General features: G+C 35.1%; 1 protein-coding gene across 1 annotated transcript; it reads left to right on the forward strand.

The window, feature by feature from the left end:
- Nucleotides 1–14,781: 14,781 nt before the first annotated feature.
- LOC145017132 (transcription factor MYB52-like) lies at nucleotides 14,782–16,685 on the forward strand. The gene is made up of 3 exons (XM_078975208.1): nucleotides 14,782–15,041; nucleotides 15,725–16,096; nucleotides 16,268–16,685. The coding sequence occupies exons 1-3, from the start codon at nucleotides 14,927–14,929 to the stop codon at nucleotides 16,462–16,464; spliced, it is 684 nt and encodes a 227-aa protein (XP_078831334.1). The 5' UTR covers nucleotides 14,782–14,926; the 3' UTR covers nucleotides 16,465–16,685.
- The last annotated feature ends 461 nt before the right edge of the window (nucleotides 16,686–17,146 follow it).

Genomic DNA, 17,146 nt, shown 5'->3' on the forward strand with positions numbered 1-17,146 from the left:
TTTTTGAACTAGGTGCTCATTAGGTATTTTGAACTGAGTGTGTTCACTACGTATCTTTGAACTAAGTGTGTTCACTAGGTATTTTGAACTAAGTGTGTTCACTAGTTACTTTTGAACTAAGTGTTTATCAGATGTTTCAGACTACGTGTTCACCAGATATATTCTATAAGCCTTGGTAATGATGGACTTCGTGTCGATTCCTTAGGATGATCCTTAGGAATAAATAAATGAGGAATAGCTGATTCTTAGGGTAGATCCTTAAGACTATAGAAGATAATGGGGATGGGTAATTGGGTTGATTGTTTGATTGTTTAAACATAATAATTGTGTTATTGTGGGTTGAAAACCCTATGTACTCACCAGGTTTCCCAACCTGACCCACTCAGTTTATTTATATCACAGGTGTTGATATGAAGTCACTTTACACTGAGAGATTTAAAGAGATGTAGATCACTAGTGTAAATAAATGTAAGTTCTGTTTATGCTTATGTTTCTGTATTAACGATGACATCCCAAACATTTTGAAATGAATAAAATACGTTTCTTCGATAATGTTTTAATAACGTATTTATCGTATTTTTCTGGGAACAAATTCCGCAACATTTTTATTAAAAGTACTCTGATTTTTAAAAAGCATAAACAAAATCGGTCTTTTCTGACCGTAAAAATGGGGATGTCACACTATTCATTTACCTAGGATCCATGGGTTAAAAGCTCCATGGACTATCCATGGACCTCATATACTCTTAGCCCATTCTAAATAAATCTTAGCCCAATCCATATATATATATATATATATATATATATATATATATATATATATATATATATATATATATATATATATATATATATATATATATATAAGAGTACATATAATAATTAGCTCCATATTAATCACTAAATTAATTCTTGATCAATACTAATTAAATAATTATGATTTCATATTAATATATTATAACTAATAATATATTGATATATCATAAATATATTATTCTCAAAAGTATATCCATACAAGTTGTTAGGTGAAGTCCAACCCAAGTGGACCATGTCGGGTCGGGTCAAGTTGATACCAAATATAGTTACGGACTTAGACACCTTATCCAATAGTCTTCCACTTGGATAAGTCTGATAACTATAGTTGCAAGTATAACTTCAATAACTAACGAGCAATCGTATCTCTTTAAAACTTTGTTGAACTATGAAGCGCAATTTTAGATAAGTGATCACATACTCCTCTGTTCTCAACATATCAGTCGGACAAAAAAATGGAACATGTTCTAACTTATTGTCGAACATTTGTTTCTCGATCTCTGATTTGTTTGACACAGAACTAAATTGAACACATCAATTAGGTTTTGACCGGGCTCAGCACATAAGTCAAACCCAAGTCATCGAGGGGCCCATATATTGCTTCTATGGCTAGAAGGAACATATAAACTTTGACTCATTTGATTGTACTAACTACTTGTTAAATTATGTGCAAAAGCACGTTTTATGACATCAAGTTACTGATGCGTTTTCATACAATCAATGGATAACCAACTCATAGTCAACAACTCATATCTCTAAGTTTGAAGATATATATGATATTATCGTCTCGCGATCTCTCGAGATAAATTCCATGAAGTGATACAAGCGAGCATGGGTTTAATCCAATACTCAGACCTTATGAGCACTCATGAACGTTGTACCAACCATTGCTATGTCTAATGCACCTTAGAAAAATCTTACAAGCCAAATTCAGACAGTCTTGATTCATATCTACTTCCGACATATGACCTACTGTGGAGAGTTTGAATAAAATAATTATTGTGGAAGTCAAAACATGCAAAATTGAAACAATAGTAAATGATCAAGATAGGATAGTAACACTTTATTCATAAATAAATAACAAATTTTATTTAATCATCAAATGTCAATTATATTTTACAAGTTTCAGAAATCTAATTATTAAAACTAATATCGTCCCTCAGCCCGATGCTTCTTGCATGCTGCAAATGCCTAACCCTAGTCAATCCCTTTGTGAGGGGATCTGCAGGGTTCTCTTCTGATGATACCCTCTTTTCCACGAGGAGTCCTTCTTCTATATTGTGTCTTATGAAGTGGTATTTCCTGTCAATGTGTCTGGATCTACCGTAATCTCTTGGTTCCTTGGCTAAGGCAACCGCACTGTTGCTTTCACAAAAAATCTCCATAGGCTATTGTATAACTGGCACAACTCCAAGATCTCTAATGAAGTTCTTCAGCCATATCGCCTCCTTCGCGGCTTCACTCGTTGCTATGTACTCTGATTCACAAGTAGAATCAGCTACTATCTCTTGCTTGGAACCTTTCCAAGTAGTTGCTCCTCCATTTAGGGTAAAAACCCAACCTGACTGAGAGCGGAAAATATCCTTGTCAGTCTAAAAACTGGCATCACTATACCCAATCACTCTCAATTCATCACTCCCACCAAGGGTAAGGACCCAGTCCTTAGTCCTCCGTAGGTACTTGAGAATATTTTTACCGCAGTCCAGTGTGCCATGCCAGGATTTCCCTGAAATTTGCTAACCATGCTCAAAGCAAAGGCCACATCAGGGTGAGTACAAGTCATAACATACATGATCGAGCCAAACAGTGGAAGCATATGGAAATCTACTCATCTCATCTATCTCAGCCTCTGTACTCAGACTATGCGTCTTACTCAGTTTGGCATTGTTCTGGATTGGTAAGTCCCCTTTCTTGGAATTCTGCATGTTGAATCTTTTCCACACCTTATCCAAGTAGGTACTCTAACTAAGTCCAATTAGTCTCTTACTCATGTATCTCAATATCCTTATCCCTAGGATATAGGCATCTTCTCCAAGGTCCTTCATAGCGAAACACTTCCCAAGCCAGGACTTAACCTCTTGCAAAGTTGGTATGTCATTTCCTATGAGTAGTATGTCATCGACATACAACACCAGGAAGCTAACTATACTCCCACCAGCCCTAACATACACACATGACTCATCTTCGCTCCTCGAAAAACCAAACTCTTTGACTTTCTCATCAAAGCAAAGATTCCATCTACGAGATGCTTGTTTCAACCCATAAATGGATTTCTCAAGCTTACACACCTTATTATGCTACTTTGCATCAACAAAACCCTTTGGCTGAACCATGTAAACATCCTTAGCCAACTTTCCATTAAGGAAAACGGTTTTGACATCCATTTTTCATATTTCATAATCATGAAATGCACCTATGGCCAGCAAAACTCTAATCGACTTAATCTTCGCTATTGGTGAGAAGGTTTCATCATAATCAACTCCTAGAGTTTGAGTAAAGCCCTTAGTCACCAGTCTTGCTTTATAGGTGTGTACTTTCTCATCCATGTCGGTCTTCTTTTTGAAGATCCATTTGCACCCAACTGTCTTACGACCTGGTGCATTGTCAACCAAGTTCCAAACTTGATTGTCATACATGGATTGAATCTCACTGTCCATAGCCTCCTTCCATTTAGCAGACTCAGGGAATGCCATGGCTTCCCTGTTATTATTAGGTTCATCCAAATATATTAGTGTACTATCACTAATAAATGTATCACCTTCAGTGGTGATGTGATAACCATAATAAAAACCAGGTGCGTTCCTAAACCTAGTAGAACGCCTCGAAGGTACGAACTCATCTATCGACTCAACAAGAGTTTCCTCCTCAGGTTGGCCGCTAGTGTTTGAGGTTCCTTCACTACTTGACTCTTGAAGCTCTTCAAGGTCAATTTGCCTCCCACTGTCTCCTTGGCTTATAAATTCTCTCTCACGAAATACTCCTCTCCTTGCCACAAAGACCACATTCTCACTGGGTCTGTAGAAAAGGTAACCAAAGGATTTATGTGGGTAGCCAATGAAAATACACCTCTTACTTCGAGGTTTGAGCTTGTCGTGACACTCGCACCTCACAAAAGCCTCTCAACCCCAAATCTTGATGTGGTCTAGATTTGGAACTTTCCAAGTCCACATCTCGTGAGGTGTTTTGGCAACCTTTTTGGTAGGGACTAGATTAATGATATGGGTGACAGTCTTTAAGGCATACCCCCAGAATGAGATTGGTAACGAAGCTTGATTCATCATGGAACGAACCATGTCCAACAAGGTTCGATTGCGCCTCTCGAAAACACCATTCAACCGTGGTGTCCTAGGAGGTGGCAATTGTGAGACTATCCCACATTCCTTAAGATAGTTAAGGAACTTAATACTAAGATACTCTCCTCCCCGATCGGATCGGAGCATCTTGATATTCCTGCCCAACTGATTCTCGACTTTCTGTTTAAACTCTTTGAACTTTTCAAAGGTTTCTGACTTATGCTTAATTAAGTAGATATATCCATATCTGCTATAATCATCAATAAAAGTCACATAGTACTAATTAGCATCCCTTGTGGCTGATTTGAAAGGTCCACACACATCTATGTGCATGAGATCCAACAAACCATCACCCCTCTCACAAGTACCAGTGAAGGGTGACTTTGTCATTTTTCCAAGTAAACAAGACTCGCAACTATCATCCGACTTTAGGTCAAACGATTCCAAAACTCCAACCTTCTGGAGTTGGCCTATGCGCTTCTTGTTAACATGTCCAAGATGACAATGCCACAAGGATGCTTTATCTAAGATCATCGAAGAATCGATATGATATACATTATTTCTAAAGTTATCTATAATCGACATAGTTTCATATACACCATCACAAGGTAATTCTTTAAAATAAAACACATTATTATAAAAAGCATCAATAGCACCAATTTTATTATCAAATGACAATGTGAAACCTTGTTTGTACAAACTATGAAGGGAAATAATATTTCTCGCCATTTCTAATGAGTAACAACATTTATTCAAATCTAAAGTTAACCCATTATTAAGCAATAAATAATAAACTCCAATCTTGGTCACATGTGATGCTTTCCTATTTCCCATGATTAGGTTTATCTTCCTGTGCTCCACTTCTTCACTACTTCTTAGCCCTGCAAATCAGTACAAATGTGAATACCACAACCTGTATCAAGCACCCAAGATTTAGTATGCAATGAGTTACCAGACAATATAGTATAAATACCTGCATGGGTGGGTTTAACTTTCCCATCCTTTACATCCTGCAAGTATTTGGGATAGCTTCGCTTCTAGTGCCCCTTTTCGTGGCAGTAGAAGCATTGTGCTTCCTTTGGGTTTGAAGAAGGAGGAATGAGACTTTTCTTGGTCCCACCTGAAGAGGAGCCATCAAGGGACTTTCCCTTGGTACCCTTCGAAAGGGTCTTCCTATTCTTCCCCTTTCCCTGCCCTATTGCCAGAACAGGAGCTGCAGTAGGAGTAGTAGTAGAGGTAACAACCAACTTGCCTTTAAAGCCATTTTCAGCGGTGCTTAAAAGCCCTTGAAGTTTTCTAAGCGTGACTTCCTCCTTGTTCATATGATAAGTCATACAAAACTGATCATAACTTGGAGGTAAGGAATGGAGAATGATATCAATCGCCATGTCCTCAGGAAAGTCCACATTAAGCTTCAGCAACCGGACCACGAACCTTTGCATTTTCTGCAAGTGACCGGTGATGGGTTCACCATCCTTCATCCTGGCTGTTATCATGGAGGAGATGATTTCATATGTCACAACTCGCATTTTTGCTAGGAAATCCGATTCTCTTGAAAACATCATCTACGGTAAGGCTTGTACTCTAAGTGAATATCATACCCTATGTTCAATCAATGTCATCCATTTGAATCCAAACTCTTGAATGAAGGTCAAAACCTAATACAATACATCTCATATGTTCAACTAAGGGTTGGAAACCCTAGAAATCCCGACTCAAGTTCATTATAGACTAGGATTCTCTTATTGGGCCTAAGGGACCAATAAATCACCAATTCATCAATCTATAACATTTTGGGCCATTTGGGCCTAGAATGATTCATTCTATCTCTAATGGGCCTTATTGGGCCATAACTAATCCAATTAACCCTAACGAGCCATAAATGCATTCTTTTATGCCATTCTGGGCCGTGAATTTCCCTAAAGGCCCAATGGGCCGAAAAGTCATTAGTGGGCCTCATAAATTCGAACCAAGACTAGAAATGGGCCAAGCTAATCTACCTCCCCTCTCTTTAGCCTAATTCTCGGCCCATTATCTATTTAAACAAAAAAAGGAGAAATTAGTTAACTAGCTTAATGCATGACACCTCATTTTTGTTTGGAGGATAACAATGCATTCACATATATCCATGCAACACCTTATCTCTTCCTCCCTTCTCCTTATAATTCACGGCCATAAGGCTTTTCCCCACCACAAGTTTTCATTTCCAACTTCACTTTTATCTCATTTTTCTCTAAAGACATCCATTCCCCCCTCAAGAAATTTCGAGTTCATCATCAACAAGGACCAATTACTAAGCTTCTTGGTAAGTCCATAGTAAACTCTAGATGTTTTATTTCAATTTTATACTAATATCATCCCTCTTACAACTCCATTTTCATGAATATGGGTCTTAGAACAACCATCATTTCGAGATCCCTTCAAGACACAAGCTAGGACTCAAAAAAAAATCCCTCTCCTTCTTCATCTACAACTCAAAAACCCCCAAGGTGAGTTCATACCCCTTTTTTTTTGGTTTTTACTTGTTTTTGGGGGAGAATACAAGTGGCTTTGTGTAGATCTATGTGTATATGCATGTCTATGTGTGTTTTCCATGAATTATTTGGTGATTATGTGTTGATTACTTCATTAATCTAAAAATATGTTAAGAACTTGAAGTTTATCACTTGGATCTTCATAAGAACTTTGAGAAAAGTGTGTTTTATCACATATATTACATATAAACTAGTAGATATGGGATTTATACATTTTAAATAGCAAAAATGAGTGTTTGTTCTAAGATCTATAAATTAAACTCATAAAACAGCCTTTAACAAAAAAAAAATTGGTCCAATATCGGACTGTTTTGATCCTCTTAATGGAGTTATATTTCAAAACTGTTTTATATGGATAAAGTTCAGATTTATATCTTTAAAATGACTACTCTCATGTTTTCATACGATTTTTCTACAATTTTTGGGGGATTTTACAAAACTGCCTATTAGATTTGAAATAATTTCGGATCAGCCTGTGAAGGTGAGCAATTTCATACTTGTTAGAAGCCATTAAAAATTATGAGAAAAATTCTGAACAAAGTAGACAAAATTTCTAAAATTCTAGAATTGACGGATCAAAATTTCGACTTACGATGATTTTTCTACAAATTTTCCAAAAACTAGGTCGGAAAAGCCCAAAACTAGAAAAATGTGTATTTCCACAAAAATCAAGCAAAAAATGATATTTTGACAAAAATGGTTTTAAAATGTTATTTTTACCACAAACTAGTCATCAACACAAGTTTTGAACAAAATGGAGACTAAAGTGTTATTCTTACAAAAATTGGGCCTTAATTGTAAGTTTTTGGCTTATTGGGCCAAGAATGTCATTTATACAAAAAAAATGGGCTTTTTATATCAATTTTGTAAACAATCAAGCTAAAATAAACAAAACAATAACGAACGAGTTAAAAACGATATTCATATCCTTATTGGGCCTGGAAATAATATACATGTTTAGTGGGCCTTAGTGTCCTTTTACATGTATATTGGGCTCGGGATAGGTATTCATATCCTTATTGGGCCTGGAAATAATATACATGTTTAGTGAGCCTTAGTGTCCTTTTACATGTATATTGGGCTTAGGATAGACATTCATATTCCTTTGAGCCTGGAAATAATAGACACGTATAGTGGGCCTTAGTGGTCCACTTACATGTTTATTGGGCCTGTGAATGAGTTTTATATGTGTTCTTCTTTCTTTTGCTATTTTAGTGAATGCTTGAACCAAAACTAACGATAACTAGAAACGGATTATTTTGATCATTTTCTAGATTATTGGGCCTTAGTGGCCATTTTTATGTATGAGAGGTCATGTATACTATTTATATGTTTATTGGGCCTCATTGACCCATTGACATGTGCGACGGACCTTGGATACTATTTGTGTGCTATTTGGGTCTGTAAATACTTTACATGTGAAATGGGCCTTAGTTGTACTTTCATATATATTTTGGTCCCATGTTATATAATCTCATTCCAATTGGGTCTTGAAATGATTTATATGTTTAGCGATGCCTTAGTGGTTCACTTACATGGATCATTGGGTCTGGAAGGAGTTTATACCTTTTTCTTCGCGTAAATTCGATTAAGGATCTAGTGAGTTTTGTCGGTTGGCACCTATTAAGTGTACGATCGTAGCCTGTAGTTATAACCAGAGTCTCTTGGAGGGAGAACGGGGATTTGTGTATAGATCTATACGGGGATGACACCCCACACCTGAGCTGTTCGCTACAGTTAGACTAACTCAGTCTAGGGTGACGAAAACCTTATAATCAAAGTCAAAACCGACAACCAACGACGCCAAGACAGGTGAAATTGTCTTTATTTAGTATGGTTATGATGACTCACTTAGAGGAATTAACGCTATGAAGTTTACGGAAGACCGTTCTCTTTTCTTTTGGATTACTTGGAAACATTCTCGTACTGGTACTCAACCTCGGGGTTTGGTATGGAATCTTTCTCTTTTACAGACAACATCGAGTTGTCTGGGAACATTCTTTTTACATGCTATTTACATTCTCTTTACCCCTTTTAGTCAAATAAACAAAAACATGCATGCATTACTATAAGATCCGACACAAACATTCTAAACAGTTTTCAGAAAATATCGGATTTTCTGGTGGTTCCAAAGTTATACAAATCATTTTCACAAACATGCTTATGAACTCACCAACATTTTTATGTTGACAGCTTTCAAAATAACTTGTATTCTCAGGAAACCGTTGAAGCAGGATGAACGAAACAAACTAATGAATATTGTGTTATATTTTGTTTCATCATACTCTTACCATTTTGGCATGTAATATACTCGATGTAAACAATGAATGTTGTTATATTACATGTGTTATGATGATGTTATGATTCAATTATATTCACTGTAATGATATTTCAAGATGAAGTCACGCACAAGCCCCCAGACGTTACCGCCGTCTGGTTCGGGGGTGTGACATCATACCTCTCTTGACGCGTGCTTTGATGGTACCTTTCCATCAGACCCATGTGCATCTCATAGAGGTAGAAATCTTCATAGGATTTCTAGAGTTCGGGAGTCATGGTAGCCAACATGATGCAGGACACTTTGATAGCATCCCTATCATGTGTAGTGTACTCCGCAACCTCCTCAGGAGTAGCAGTGGACTCATTGATGACCTTAAGCTCTCTATCAAGGACACATTCCTTGTCCTAATAGCGGGTAATCTTCTTGATGTTTCTAATCCATTCATTGAAGTTAGACCCATCGAAAGTGACTTTCCCGCACAAGTTCATGAGGGAAAAAGAGCCTGTAGGGTTTGAGCCAGTAGCATTGTTTTTGACATCTGAAAAGAAAGAAGGACAAGTTTAATTAGATGAAGAATCCTTAATAAGTCACCCAAATGAAATATTAAGGCTAGGACCCTACAAACTATTTCATAACTTGGAAGTGTGATACCGTAATCCAAGCTACAAAATATTTGAAGGTAGGTAAATGACGATTTACCAATTTCCACCATGAAAAACAAAATAAAATATTAAGTTTTAATTGGATTTGAAACTCCTAGATCTTTGAGATACATTGAACTTTCAATGGCATGTTTAAATCTCGATTGTGCCCTCTCAAGTTTGTGACTGGGATGCCGAGGATCACAAACAAGGTGTGAATAACCATGCAAATTAACTTGGTACCATTAATTTTATCACCTAATCGATGTTCCGGTTAACCATATGCGCTCCACCGATCTATGATAAAACTTAAGTCACCCTTTGCCACTCTTACTAGTCCTTGTTAGTGTGCGAGTTAACCACACACACTCCACTAACGACTTGGTAAGGTACAAAGTGTAATTTCATGGGTTAGCACTTATTTCACATTTTCCTAAAGTAACTAAGATTGGGAATTGGTTTAGTTACTTTATAATTTCATTATACTTTTAATGAGGATAAAGGTCCTATCCTACCCATTCAGCTAACAACCCTCCACCAGTCAAGTAAGCGGTGGGTGAGAGTGAACACCCATTGAACCACCATTTTATAGGCAGTAACCTTATACCCCCCTTATAGACCGGCTTCGTGAATGAGGCCTACTAACGGTAAGATTGACTTATTCTTTTACACACACACACACACACATATATATATATATATAATAGTTAAACTTTTAATATTATAGAAGTATAAGGGTTGTATTTTAAACTTTTAAAATTCTAAGGTTCAATTTGGAATAAAAGTAATTAATATGTGAGACTCTACAAATTTCAAACTTGAGGGCAAGTTTTGAAACTATTCAAGACTTTTCATTTTATAACTTATGAGTTTTAATGATCCATTAAAATGAAGACTCTTCATTTTATGTAATTTCTTATTCTTTAATGACACCTTTTAAAGAAGTTACTTTTGGTTATCCATAACTTGAGGACAAGTTATGGACTCCATCATTAGCCATTAAGATCAAGAATCATACTTATAAGCAAGTTACACTTATTTCCTGTGATCTTCTAAAACTCATAAGAACATGAACATTCATATCAAAATTTCAAGAATCATATTAACACATATAAAACATGGAATTTTGATATTAGCCGTTGTGAATGGATTAGCATAAGCATTACACCATCTAAAACAAGTTTTAAAGCACCAAAATAGTTTAGGGTAATGTTTCTAGTCCATTTCCAGCAGCAAAAGTTGAAAAACTACATTCTGGGGCTCCTACTCGTCGAGTGCAAGAACCTACTCGATGAGTAGGATGAATTTACACATGGACCCGTCAAGTCCCCCCATGGACTCGGTGAGTTCATGCTGCAGAGTGCAGAATTTTGAGCTTTTTCAACAAGTTTGCATCAACTATCAAGCAAACAAGCCTAGGCTCTGATACCACTGTTAGGTTTTGAGCATACTAACACTCCTATAGTGTACATGCAACCCTAGAAACCTTGGATCTATGTTTTCTCTAAAATACATGCAAATTTGATTTCCAAAGTTTACAACCTAACTAGCATGTTATAGGGTACTTCTAATACAAAACTTTAAGTAGAATAACATACCTTTTTTTTGTGGTTGATTGCTTGGATTTTGTGATCCTAGCACCAATAGTGTGGATGCCTCAAGTGGTGTCACAAATCACCAAAACTAGTTGGAAGCTCTTGAGAGAATAAGAACACTATAGAAATCGGCTCACCCTTATGCTCACACACACTTATTGCCAATTCTTGAACCAAAGACTCATTTATATAGTATGGAGGATTAGTGTTAAACCCTAATACCCATGACTCTTCATTTACCTAGGATCCATGAGTTAAAAGCTCCATGGACTATCCATGGACCTCATATACTCTTAGCCCATCCTAAATAAATCTTAGCCTAATCCATATATATAAATAAGAGTCCATATTTTATTAGCTCCATATTAATCACTAAATTAATTCTTGATCAATACAAATTAAATAATTATGATCTCATATTAATATATTATAACTAATAATATCTTAATATATCATAAACATCTTATTCTCAAAAGTATATCCATACAAGTTGTTAGGTGAAGTGCAACCCAAATGGACCATGCTGGGTCGGGTCAAGTTGATACCAAATATAGTTACGGACTTAGACACCTTATCCAACAGTTTATTATGTTTTAAAAATGAAAATTGTATTTTGGAATTCGGGACGTTACATCAACATTGGCCGATTCGTCAACTTGATGTAAAAAATGCCTTTTTATCATGGTTGCAGAAACCAGGATCAATCGTGGATTAATCATTTGACGTTCTCCAACCGGCTAGGATTAGTGCGTTTGACGAAAATTAGAGATTAATCGGGTTTGGCGGGATTAATTTGTCTTGGCGTTGTTGACCGTTCAAAAAAAGTCAACAAAAGTAAAAAAAATAAAAAAAAAATAAAAAAAGAATCAAAACATTAGTTTTTTTAACCCAAAATTTCAAAGATTATACCAAAACATTCATATTTTCGTATTTTCAAACTTTCAAATCACAAATTATCTTATTTTATACTTTTGAAGTACTTATTTTTCTAAAAATATTTTAAACTTTGATTAATTTTAATATTTTATTTATAATCTATAGTCACCGATTAATCCCCGCCAAGACCAATTAATCCCTTAACACAAGTCGACCATTGAACGATTTTTACAACCTTGTTTTTACACTAGCATTTACAGAAGATGGTTTAATGCATTAGCGTTCGGGGTTTCGTGACCCATGTTTTCCTGGCTACATTTGTCTTTTGCAACTCTCTCTATATGGTCTTAAACAAGCCCCACATGCTTGGTTTCATCGGTTTTCTCAGTTTTTGCTTCAACTCTTGGGATAGAGTTTGCTATGGCGAATCTTAGGGATCTTTACTATTTTTTGAGAGTGTGTGTGGTCAGATATAATAAATGCATGTTCTTATCTCAACGCAAGTATACCATCAAGAGTCTATCTCGAGCAAACATGATCAATTGCAAACCAACTAAAACTCCTTTTGATACATTAGCAAAACTGGATGACTTCGGTCCACCTATCTCTCAAGGTACTATTTCTCATTCAGTTTTGAGGTTAAATATAGAGGTGTTTCTAATTTTTCAGAAGTTTCATGGATTCATAATTTATTGCAGTAAATACACGGTCCTACTACTCGCACCACTATAGTTTATTGTGACAATGTCAGTGCCGTTTATTTATCAAATAATTCAGTTCAACACCAACTCACGAAAAATATTGAAATCGATATTCATTTTATTTGTGACAAAGTGGCTCTCGGTGAGATTCGGGTTTTGCATGTTCCTTCCTCTTCGCAGTACACAAATATCTTCACAAAGGCCTTCCATCATCTTTGCTTTTAGATTTTAGATCCAGTTTGAATGTTCGGTAATCGCCTCCTGTTCTAATTGTGTGGAGTTATTAATCTAGAATATTATGTATGTATTCTTTTGTATTTATCCGGACCATATATGTATTTGTCATATATATTGTTTCAATTAATGAGAAGGGACGGTATGAGAATAATACTAATTAACTTTAGAGCATCCACGATGATGATTTCAATGGAAGGGTTGAATGAGGTAACAAGTATAGTTGTCATTCAATGGATAAAACTCTATAATAATGAGATGTCACCTTGACAGTCAATGAATTTGGAGTTTAATGACCATTGAACTTTTCAACGGGGAAAAAAAAAAGTTTTCAAATCTTAAATACATACTATAAATTAGCTTTTGTAACTTCTGATTAAACTTTATAGAGTTTAATGCATTGTAAAAGAAAATTAATAGAGTTTTATAGACTGTAGAAAATTGATGTGACAATCAATTGAATTCCATGAAGTTTAATGCATTGTGGATGTCTTTATTATCGTCTCCTAGTAGTGTGGCCTCTCCGGGGAAAAGAAAAATAGGGTTTGTGGTATATATGGAGACAACTTTCCACTTGAGTGAAATATTTGATTAGTAATTGCAAACTAATATCGAACTATATATCACGTGAAATTCTTAAGAGGTTTCTGATATGGGTAAGAAAACATGTCTTTGTAGGTTATCAAAAGAGGGATAAACAAATATATATATTCCAAAGGAAGCATGCGAGGGGAAGTTTAAGTGTAAGGTGTTAGTTAGGTTTGAAAGGTGATCCAGACCTAATAAACACATACCCTCATCTTTACGGATTCTAACAACATTACCAACCTCTCATCCCTTTCGTTTATCTTTGTTAATACATATAGATTCTTAAAAGTTGATTTTTAATATATATTTAAAAAATAAGATTTAACCAAAATATATTTTTCTTTGATTTATATATAATCTATTGTTATCATCAAATCATAATTTAATTTATCTGATTTTGCTTATTAAACATGTCATATAATATATATATTTTTAAAGCCTATGGTATGTTCTATTACAACTAATTCATTATTATTCATTTAGTTATTAAGACTAAGGTTGTTTATAAGTAGACGTTGTAGGTTAGAAACTTGGAAAGACGTTGAAAGGAGAACGGAATTTATCTCACCAAGCAACTCCCCTCCTCCACCCTTAAACACATATACTCCACTCACTTAACACACACGTGTAGATATATATAATGAAATATAATTTATACATAAATATATTAAAATATTTTAGTTGTTCTTTTTTTTTTTTGAAAAGTATATCTTAAAATCACTTATATGTTTATAACAAAATAAGATACTCGTTATAAAAAGTTACAAAATAAGAGTCTACAATACATAGTTTAATTGAAATTTGAATAATATTGAATGTCTAGTTGATGCTAATTTTATATTTTATGAAAAGTAGAATAATGATTTGTTTATTGATAAAAAAAATATATATGTTTTTTAATTTATTAGAGTTAACTTCCAATTTTTAGAGTATTTGAGTTTCTTATTTGATAACACACTTATAAAATATGTTTTTTTTTTTTTGTAAATGTACATTGAAAGGCAATAACATAATAAGATTCGAACATGCAAAATTAATAAACTGTTCATTAATATTTTAATTTTATATATATATCAAGAAGTGATTTTATTAATTTATTAATTTATTAATTTATATATAGTGGATGGATGTACCAAGATGCATAGAAAATATGCTAGTTTTAGTTAGCCTAGACGTTGCATCAGTTTCTGGTACACTCTTCTTAACAGAAACCAACTCCTACGGTACCTCCAGACTCGATCTCCTCCTATATATCAATCTCACCATCCAAGACCACAAGACCTTCCTTCTCCCTCTCCCTCTCCCTCTCCTTTTTCTTTACTTTTTCATCTCCAACTCCAACTCCAACTCCTACCTACACTTTCTTCACAATGTGCAGCCGCGGTCATTGGAGGCCCTCGGAGGACCACAAGCTCCGCCAACTGGTTGAACAGTACGGACCTCATAACTGGAACGCCATAGCTGAAAAGCTCCAAGGCAGATCAGGTATATATAATTGTCTTGTTCGATCGTTATCCGTCTTCATCTTCTGAAAAACTATTTGTTTCCTATATGGTCGTATCCGTCTGTGATTTTCGAGATATGCAACTCAATTCAATGGTTTGTCATCGTTCTGGAATATTGACATAGTTGAAAAGCTCCAATTCCAAGTAGATCAGCTGTCATTATGTTCGTCATTCTTCTGTCATTTTCGAACCACGCAACTTGATTACATGCTTCGTATTCTTCTTTGATTTGCGAAATTATCAACTTAGTTGCTTCTTCCTCGTACGTCTGAAATATTAGAAAGTAATCTGCCTGCACTGATCATTTTGTTGGTTATCGATGGAACGCCATTAAGCGGATCAGATCTTGTCTCATCACTTAAGTTACGATCGATCCTCCTCTTACAGGTTATCCTTAATTTCCGAAAATTTCAACTCACTGGCTACGTATTAATTCCAAGAGTTAGTGTTCGTTTCATGTCCTTTCGCCTTTTTCTTTTGAACGAATTAGGAGATATATAGATAAAACGTCATTGTTTACTTTCATAATCGAAAGAATTAATTACATAGTTTTATTAGTTTGCTGTACTTTTCGTTAAATGATCTTGATTTGCTTATTTGTTATGGATTGTATATCTTCGTACGTAATTAATTAGTAATATGAATTGTATGATTTTCGCACAGGAAAAAGTTGTAGGTTAAGATGGTTCAACCAACTGGATCCAAAGATCAACCGAACGCCATTCACTGAGGAGGAAGAGGAACGACTTCTAGCTTATCATCGTGAATTTGGAAACCGATGGGCTAACATCGCCAAGCTTTTCCCTGGTCGAACTGATAACGCTGTGAAGAACCATTGGCATGTGATCATGGCTCGAAGGCTTAGAGAAAAGTCAACAAGGATGCATGGCCTCCTGAGAACCAATAATGCTACTACTCATCATCATCATGCATTTACGGACAGATATCCTTATTTCCCTTATGAGCTTTCAAGAAATCTTGCATCACATCTACAACTCTCCATGAATCTGTTTCATCAGTTCAAGATAAATGAAGGTATACCCACTAGGCCACTAACCTATTAGAATTTGTATTGTCTGTTTCGACATGCTGGGATTAGATTACCGATCAATTCTAAGCAAACATACAAATTAAGCACATTGGGATCAATTTGTTATTATTTTAGTTTTGATTGTTTTCTCTTATTAACTGATTATCGGGGTTTAGATAAACGAGATCAACGGGTGGAGTTTTACAATTTTCTCCCTGTAAATACGGAGTCTAACGGGAGTGAAGTAATCGATCATGCAAAAAAAGACGAGGTCGAGGTGGAGCAAGAAGCACCCGAACAAAAAAGGAGAGACATTCATGTTGTACCGTTCATAGATTTCTTATCAGTCGATAAAAGTTCATCAAGACACTAATCAGGATGGTTAACCACGATGTTCAGTTCATGACTCACATAGTTTATGTATCATAAAAGAATATACGTTCGATATTCTAGGAGATGATACTTACATGTATTCTTAGATTATCATTAAGCTCTCTTGAAATCAATAGACAAGAGTTAGCAATGCATGCATTGACTTCCAACAACACAAAAGATTATCACAAGTTGTAACATATATATACCGCATTATGGACTAAAGACTATTCATTTTATTTTGTAAAAAAGATATTTGTAGTTGTAGTTTTAATACCTTTTGGATAAGTTTTTTTTTTAATCTTAATTTACTATCAGTTGTTCCAAAATAATATGACAATTTTATTGATACATGTTTTGACAATGATAACGTACTAGTATATCAAATCCTACTTTGTCAAATGGTTGGAATGACAACAATTGCCAACCGAACGTCCAGAAGTCCCTTTTGTACAATTTGAACATTTTTTAAGCCGGCCCTTAACAAAATTTTGAAATGTAACACTTTAGCTTTACATATCATCATATGCACAATATATACCACCAATACAATAACCTTTGTTGGAACGATGAGCTTTTTTATATTGATGCAGTTATATCCTTAAACAACATTATAAAACCATCAAAATTTGTTTCCTCGTCAATAAACAAAGGAACTGATAAAAACTAAAACACAACTCTAT

The sequence above is a fragment of the Lactuca saligna genome, chromosome 9 (assembly GCF_052625555.1).
Source record: "Lactuca saligna cultivar CGN05327 chromosome 9, ASM5262555v1, whole genome shotgun sequence".
Taxonomy (NCBI): Eukaryota; Viridiplantae; Streptophyta; class Magnoliopsida; order Asterales; family Asteraceae; genus Lactuca; species Lactuca saligna.